Source organism: Sander vitreus, chromosome 20 (genome assembly GCF_031162955.1).
Source record: "Sander vitreus isolate 19-12246 chromosome 20, sanVit1, whole genome shotgun sequence".
Classification (NCBI taxonomy): Eukaryota; Metazoa; Chordata; class Actinopteri; order Perciformes; family Percidae; genus Sander; species Sander vitreus.
The window spans coordinates 23118246-23127356 of NC_135874.1; the positions used below are offsets into that span (position 1 = coordinate 23118246).

Genomic DNA, 9111 nt, shown 5'->3' on the forward strand with positions numbered 1-9111 from the left:
TCATCGAAGGATATCTTTAAACCTGAGCAAATAAAAACCAAGAGTACTTTCATGGCTAGATACCACTAGAGGTAAGTCACAAAATATGTATTTTTGTTTTTTTGGGGTGAACTGACCCTTTAAAAGCAGCCACCATTTTACATGTAGTATCATGTTAAATCCGATTTCAGCGTGCCAACTAACAATGACCAAGTTGGTACACCACAGTAAAGCACCTTTCCACTGTTTGCTTCACATAAAAATAAAAGTACTACTGCACAATTTACCCCCCCCCCCCCCCACACACACACCCCAACCCCTCCCCCCATTTACATTCTTACCCAGTTATTGTACAAAGAAATGCCAATATACAGAACGGTACACCTAGGGATGAAAACAATAAAAAAAAGATGACCACCCCACATCTTGAAATGAAGCAGAAATCCACAAGATATTAAGAAAGGCATCAAAATGTGTAGGGATGTCTCGGTTGATCGTAGGCAGTAATCCGGATAGCCACTATTTCAAAGTATCTTACTGCAATGTACAGCTCCGTATTAAAGACAATACAAAATGGATGGTTCCTTTAATAAATCAATTGAAATAATACATTAACCAACAAAGGTTCTGTATCATGCAACCTGGTAATATAGATTTCCCGGCATTTCAGCTGTTTGGCTCTTAACAAGTTATCTTTCTCCCATTTTCTCCACTTAGCATCCTCTCCTGAGCAGCATAATGACCTTTATCAAGCTAATAAAAGTCCATTTGGACTCATTCCCCCATTTAACCTGGCTAAATGAGTAATTGTCGTATTCTCCTGTTTGCGTTACCTAAAGGGAATTAGAGTTGAGTAAAACATCCTGCTGTGGGGATAAGCAAATGATTAAGTGGGCTTGATGGATTTCGAAGACTATTCCCGTCTGGCGACTGTAATATGTGCTGATAGCATCTGATACTGTATCCTGAGGCAAACACTCTGTTTACATCAATGGCCTTTGAGCCTACAGGGACCACTGTCACCAGCATTAGCCAATGGGGAGCATATCAAAGCATTCAACAATAGCAAAGCATTCAACAAGACATTTTGTAACAGCAGGAATTCAACCTGAGCTGTAAACATACTCAATTTGATTGGCTGCAGACTAAATAATGCTTTGAACCATTTGAAAACAAGTGAAGAATTTAGTTTGCTGTTTGCAATCCTCAAATAACCTCATATAATACAACACCTGATGTCCAGTGTTACTGATATCTAGAGCATAATATCATACTTCTGAAAATAAGTTTTTAATTTGTGATTGATTGAAATTTTAAGTTTGTGATTGTTTAAAGTTTGACTGAAAGTATGACTAAGTGATGTGAAATGGCTGTATGTGAAGGGAAAGCTTGTGTGTGTGTGTGTGTGTGTGTGTGTGTGTGTGTGTGTGTGTGTGTGTATTATTCCTTCATTAAACTCCCCTAAAGAGCTGTGCCTCTGCCTGTTGATGAATCACCTAAAATAATAAATAGTAAAAATGATAGAAAAACCCAGATGAAAATAAAAATGACTTTGTTTTAATTTTCTATTCGCTCCTTGCTTCTGGTCCTTCTCTCTACTGTTACAGTAGTCCCATTTCATGCTGAGGGTCCAAGACATTGTGATGCACATCCAGTTCACCACAGCCGAGGCAAATCATCTTGGCATTCAGTTCTTTTGATAGAGAGGTGAATGCACTTTGAATTTCTCATCTTTCTTTTCCCTCCTTCTCTCGGAGACACTCTCATGTGCCCTGTAGATGGGGAAATTATTCCCTTTGCAAAATCCAAGCTCCGGTGTTGTTTTGAGAATGGAACAATATTTCAAATACAGTTAGACACTGTCAGATATTTGAGATGATGGCCAGGAATCTATCAATTTGAGTGTCTTTTTTCAAATAATTACTTGGACAGTATTCACATGGATGAAATTCATGCAATACCCAAAGTTAGATTCCCTCTGCCTCTACGCTCATGTCATGTTCCTTTAGTTCCTGATATAGATTTATTGGCCATGAACCTCACAGTTCGACCCACTCAAACTGTGCTTTCCATCACCCACTCAGAGCTCTCGAAAGTGGGCTTCTCGTCCTCACTGTCATCATACTGCAGCAGCATTCCATTAACAGACAGACTGCGCTTAGTCCAGATGTTACTGATCCTGCGAGGGTAGCTGCTGCGACACTGTGCAGCCCCCACATGACCCATGTCAAACGAGTGACTCCTCTTGGGCTTACCCTGCTGGGGCACCCCTAATAGACGTCCCAGCATGGTGGTGGACTCGGCCCGCCCGAGCAGGGGTTCTTTATCGGACGGGGGTAACATAGCCACCGTCATCACAGCATTGGATGTGGTGGGGGGGGGCAAAGCCCCATGGTGGTCCCTCGCTACCCCTCGCAGCTCCAGTGACGTGAAGGCCCCTAAAAGGTGGTCCAGGTTTGGCCGTGCTTTGGGGCCATGCCTGTGCCTCCTGAACTTGCTGCTGGGCAAGGTGCTGCATTCGCTGCCTTGCATGCTGTAGCGGTCGCCAGCCCCTCTTCCTGTTTGGCTGTCTAATGAGTTAGAAGAGGATGAAGATGAAGAGAGACTGCTCTGGAGGGATCCACACTTGAACTCTACCATTTCCTCACTCATGACCACTACTGTGGATTTGACCTGTGGCGGGGCACCGTTGAACCTGTTCAACCCACCATTGGTCTGTGAGTACGTGTTGCTCACAGTGGGTAACTTATTAGTCTGGGTGCCACTGGTCACCTTATACCGCACCATGAGGATGATGATGAACACCAGCAGCGTGGCCACAATGATGCCACCAATGACCAGGATCATGGTGCCACCCAGGAAGCCACCATGGAGAGACTGGCACTGCGGGTAGTCCTCCGTGGTAATGAACTGGACACAGCCGACGATGTTGGTGGCAGTAAGGGTGGTGGCAACGTCATCCCAGATGGCCAAGACACACAGGTCATACTGCATCCCTGGGACAAGATTTGTGACTATGAAGGCTCTGCTAGTCATTGGAATCATCCTGACAAAAGACAGAAAGATACAGCATTAAGAATACAGACCTCTTACTATGGGAGTTCAAGACAATGGTCAAAAACTGTGTTAGAAGCAACACTGGCTTAGTCTGTTATGCTGGGGCAGATCAAAGAAATTGCCAACATGAAGCATGCTAAGTAGCTATTTATATGCACAAAGTAATCCAGAAAGATGACTTCATTGGTCCCTGTACATCCCATTTGATATGCATGAAGCTATAGCAATGAGTATTCAATGGTCACTTTTTAAATGTTGTTTTGGCTGAATGTAATTTGTTGTACAATCCATTTAACAAGGATTTAGTTGTTGCAAATTACTCTGTTATTATTCCAGATGTTTAAATATGACTAATTAACTAAGCCACATTGCTTGAGACTGAAATAAAAGTCCATCTGCAGTAGGTTAATTTCTCGAAGATGTATCGCCAATCAATGAAATGCTGTAAGAACCTTTGCGTTGCGTAGACAGCCAGCGATAGAACCTTTCATCCAACAAACTCATCCATCAATGTAGACTGCAGAGACATACACGTGCACAACACTGGCGCTATCATATAATACCATGATACATGTAAGATTTAAATATCTTCTGACAATATTTCCTTTATATAAAAAGCACTCTGAATTGCCATTCCTTGAGCATTTTTCATTAAACCAAGAGTTCCGTCTAGTTGGGTCAACAAATACAACTAATCCATGAAGCTTCATTTGGACATGATTAACTGCAAGCAGAATGTACTGCTAGCAGAATAGGTTAAGCTTAAGTCAACCGCTTGCATAAATACTGTATACACACCCCATTACGTAAATATTGGACACATTCGATAATATTGATTTTTGTCCATTGCCAATGTTCAGTGCCACAGCAGGAATGTGTGGTGGATCAGTGTGTAGCACATCCAACTTTTGTCCTGTCACATAATTGAAAAATGTCCCTAACTATATTGTAGTTGCAAAATGCAGATATTTTTTCAAAATGTTAGCGTTGAACGTATTCTTGTTTTTTTCTGAATCATCCAGTATAGGCTTGGGCGATCGCTTAGATTTTCAAGTTGTCCAACCGTGGTTACTCCAGAATGCTGACAGGCGATCTGATCGGCAGTCTGACAGCGTGGCTAAATTTAACACGTAATTGGACATATATAAAATATGCATATGTGGAACGACTTTCACTTTAATTAATGAAACGTCCTGCCTCTGCATGCTGACGTGCAGTGGTGAGCGTTTTGCGTCATTTCCAGTTGACAATGCTTCTGTTTTGCTGATAACTTCTTGCTTTGGTAGCTCGAAGCAGTTCATTTTGTCATATTCTTCATTACAGCGGCTGATAAGCTACTTTATATTTAAACCTACATTAGTTCACTCAAGCACTTATAGCTCTCTCCTTCTTTTAGCGACTTTTGCCCACAGTTGTTTACACACTATTTAGTTCTGTTAGCTACTTTAACTTAGCAGTTAACAATGGCTTCTCCCTCACGCTCCTGCTCTCTGTTGATCGGCGTGTCAAATATGTAGCTATTCCTATGCCTCCTATAGTGATAATTTTACATGTAATAACTGTAGTTTATTTGCAGTGTTGACGACGAGGCTCCGAACCAGGGAATGTTGATTGTTAACGATGGCTGCTGTAACTTAGCTGCCAGTAGTCAGTGCGGGCTGAGCTAATGTAGCTCCCATCCCCTGGCAGCAGCCGGGATGCCAGGGAGCCTGGGTGATTGTCCGAAAGAAGCATAGCCCATCAGGTGTCGGATATATGGAAAAGAGACTTCAAACTGTTTTGTAAATAACATTAAGGATTTTAAAATTCACTCATCACTTGTGCTGATTAATGTGGCTTAGTGGGTGTAATTGCTACTCCACCAGGTTCTAGACATTATTTTTCATAACATTTTAGAGCTGATAGTAAGTTTGCTTTAATATCGGCCTAGGACAAAAACAGTCATCCCTTCAATATTCTTTTCTTGCAAGAGGGTTGTGTATGCATCACTTATCCTTTGATTGGACATGCTAACATCTTTACTGAACAGTAATCTACTAAATACTGTATCAGTGATTCCAAACCAGGGATACCTGCAATTGCCAGTCAGGGAAGAGAATAGAAGTTGAAATAGGAAGGTAAAGCTAATAAATAAATCGTTGAACATTCAGCGTATGTTAAGTGGTAGTAGTAGGACTGCAAACTTGACCACAACTTCTTAAAACAAGAGACCCAGCCTAAGCAACAACAATGTTAAGATCATTATGTCTTGTATGATAAAGTAATTGTATCAATATCCACTTTTTTATATTATTTTTTGGGCATTTTAGCCCTTTATTACATAGGACAGCTGAAGATGTGAAAAGGGAGCGAGAGGGGGAATGGCTTGAAGCAAACGTGAAGGAGTACCTGAGCTCATCTGATAAGGGTATATCTGATAGCTGCTGCTATAAAACATGGAGTAACAATCAAGGGCTGCTGAATACTGTAACTGTGGGTAGACAATGGCCCTTGACCCTAAAGACTCTTTACCATATGTGTAGTTATCTACAAATAGATTTCTCAGTCATCAATCCATTGTTGGCTTGCTGTTTTCTCATAGTATATTCATCCATATCTTTGAACCCTCTGAATCCAACTTCACCACAGAGCTCAGACACCAGTGGAGCTGCAGTCCATTATTCATAATTGCCTTTTTCCATAACTAGGAAGAAGCTGCGTTGGCTCACATGTTTGAGAGCACTCCTCCCCCACGTCGCTCTGATTGATTTTTAATCATGCCATTGCTTGAGTAGTGCCCTGGGAAACTGTCAGCCAACCAGAGGAGAGAAGTAGGTATGCATGTGCGAGCAATGAAGTCATACCAAAATAATTTCAAAAACAGTAGTTGCCCTATCTGTGCAGTTATCATTTCCTTCCAGTTCCTAATTTGTCTTTTGAAATGCAAAATGACTGCACAGCAATTATTACATAAGAGTTTATGAATCTATTGCTTTTGATCATTTTCTCCTGTATATAAATAACATATTGTGTGCACCAAATATGACTTAGAAAGCATTTGAAAGCATCAAATCACATACCGTGCAATTTGGAAGTGTAAAGTAATGCCATCAAAATTATCCTTTTTCAGGGACATAATTTAGCTGCTGCAAATCAATGAATAGGTGAAAAAGTACAGTTTATAAAGTACACACCAGTGTATTGTGTGCAATTTTGTTGACATTAGATTAAATTTATGAATGGCATTTACAAAAATTTCAGATCAGTCATCTGACGTTTCCATCACTGGGAAAAAAAGATACTGAAAATTCATATTGGTCTTTTTTTTATGGCATGGCAATCTGGTACAGCAAGCTTTGTGCAAACAAGGAAATCAGATAAACACCTTATTGAATTCGCAGGAATGGTGAGTTGCATTGACAGTTTTGAACAAAATAATATCTTTCTTCAATATTGTGTACAGTTCTAATATTATATTCTCAGCTAATAATCAGACTTCTCTCATTCTGTCAATTATCTTTCATTAAACCGCTCTTGCTGGAATGCACAGTACAGGTAAATTGTGTAGGGCCTTGGCACAGAATAAGATATTGGATGAGTTATTGCTAAAGGGATTCACCATCAATTGTCAGTGTTGGAGGAAGCATGAAGCTTGCACGAAATTGCTGTAACTGCTATCCACAACAGGCCAATTTCCACACTATTCTGATGCATTAAATACCATTTATAGCATACTAAGGGTAGTCATTGTCAAAGACGGGAAAATGTCTAAGAGCTATCAGATGTGACTCATATAGATACATATGATTAATATTCAGACTCTTGTAACAATTATATTTGTTTGTTCTCTCAGCAAAGAACAACATATTTGGCCTTCCCCAAAATGCATTTAATGGTAAACGGCAAGGCTCTTTTCTATATTTCCAGCTCAATTATCTTGGTTGAATGTCACTACTTTCACTGTCTCATCTGACATAGGAAATTGATTTCACTGAGCCAATAGAGCTCCAGCTGCAGTCCCCAAGCTTAGACCTTATGGACTTGAGCAGCTTAGAAAGGATACACTAAAACGAGGGTCTGTAATCCTTTTTCTTCTTGGATTTCTAATTAATGGTTCAGGGCAAGGATTTCACTTTGGGTTTCACTATTCTTAAAAATGTGCACTCACTGTTAATTTTATTGGGGAAAGAAATTGTCAATGTGAAAGAAAAAAGAAAAATCTCAAGAAGGATTAAGAAAAATGAATACTGATCTCCGAGTAACACTTCAAAGAAATTGACTGTCTCAAGTACTTAGCCAGCAAACAATTAGCAATTGACTGAAGAAGCTGAGCAGCTAGTGTTCTGAAGTTAAAGATTATACCTTTGGCCTAATTTACCACTTTGACCAGAAAGGTCTCAGCTCTTACTTGGATATAATTGAGTTTCATTCATCCTACTTACCTGTAAATGAGAACTTCATCTTCAGAACAATTGTACTGAAGCTGATACATTTTGACCTTTGGAGTTGATTTGCTAACAGTCCACTTGACCAGAGCAGAGATGGCAGTCACTTCTGATACAGACACCACCTTCTCTGGTAGAGGTTTAGGCTCCCCTTTACTGGTCTTGGTAGAGCTAGTTATGTCCGAAAGCCCCGACTTTGACTGTGTGGTACGGTTTGTACCATTACTCAGATGGGGGAGTTGAATGATTGACAGTTCAATAGAGGCTGTAGATTCCCCAGCAGCATTGGCAGCTATGCAAGTAAAGATCCCGTAATCCTTGGATGTGGTGATCGTAATGTCCAGGGTGCCATTTTCGTATACCGTTGCTCGGGAGGAGTTGCTGATCAAACGGTCATCAGGAGCAACCCAATGCACAGTTGGCATTGGATCCCCAACTGCTTTGCAGCGTAGGCTAGCCGTTTGACCTTCCAGCACTAGTAACTTGTGTGTATGCTGTGTGATCAGAGGGGGCTCACAAACAAACTCTTCCTCACGAACAGACCAAAAGTAGCGCCCCTTTAGACTAGCAGGGGAAGCACATGTTTCCATATCATCCTCCCGCTCCAGCCTTCGAAGCCAAAGCACTTCACAGTTGCAGTGCAATGGGTTTCCACCAAAGCTTAGAGAAAGTGGAGGTGCATAAGGAGTGCTCATCACTACGTTGCTCTGCGAGCGCGCAAAGATGGGGTCCGGAGGGAGCTTCTGGAGACGGTTGGAGGTGAGGTCCAAGCGGGCCAGTTTATCTAGATCTATGAAAGTCCCCTCGGAAATGAAGGAGATGAGGTTATGATCCAGACTCATCTGATGGAGGTTGACCATCTTGCGGATGGCTTCCCAAGGCACACTGCGCAAGTTGTTATACGACAAATCCAGATCCTCCAGTGTCACTAACACGTCGTCAAAGGCTGTGTTGGAGATCTGACTCAGCTGATTGTTGTTGAGGATCAGGTGCTGCAGGTTGACCAGCCCTCGGAGGTCATCCGGTCCCAGCTCAGTCAACCGGTTACTGTCAAGGTGCAGGGATCTCAGGGTCTCCAGGTCGATGAAAGAGAAAGGCTGGATAGTGCTGATGGTGTTGCGGGACAACGTGAGATCAACCAGACCTGACATGTTGGCAAAGTCCTGAGTGGTGACCTTCAGGATGAAGTTGCCGCCCAGCCGGAGCTCCACAGTTCGCCGGTCGATGTCCAGTGGCACGAAGAGCAGGCCTTTGGAGGGGCACAGAGTCCCCAGAGACTCAGAGAGGTTCTGGCAGACACAGTATTTGGGACATGCATGGACCATCGTAACTGCGGTTCCCAGAAGCAGGAGACTGATGACCACTTTGTCCATGTTAGTTCATACAAAGGGGACCTACAAAAAACAAAGAAAACAAGGATCAGTTTGAATTTGAGAAAATGATCAGCTGAGATACAGGATTTCCATTTTTGTTGCCTACGTCAAACAAAATTTGGTTGCCTTGAGCTGTGTGACGATTTTAGTGTTTGATGTCTAAGTTCATTACAATACAACAATACAATTCCAAACATCAAAATAGATAAAGATAATCCTCACATCCAGAGAAATATTCACTCATCCCTCCTATAAAACATAAACACAGCTGCAGATGT

At 41.7% G+C, this 9111-nt stretch overlaps 1 protein-coding gene across 1 annotated transcript; it reads right to left on the reverse strand.

Annotated features, from left to right (window-relative positions):
* Positions 1 to 1955: 1955 nt before the first annotated feature.
* On the reverse strand, positions 1956 to 8840 carry LOC144535232 (leucine-rich repeat and fibronectin type-III domain-containing protein 2). The gene is made up of 2 exons (XM_078277564.1): positions 7458 to 8840; positions 1956 to 3025 (listed from the first exon to the last, which is right to left on the reverse strand). Exons 1-2 carry the CDS (start codon positions 8831 to 8833, stop codon positions 2035 to 2037), a joined length of 2367 nt encoding a protein of 788 aa, XP_078133690.1. The 5' UTR covers positions 8834 to 8840; the 3' UTR covers positions 1956 to 2034.
* Between the last annotated feature and the right edge of the window lie 271 nt (positions 8841 to 9111).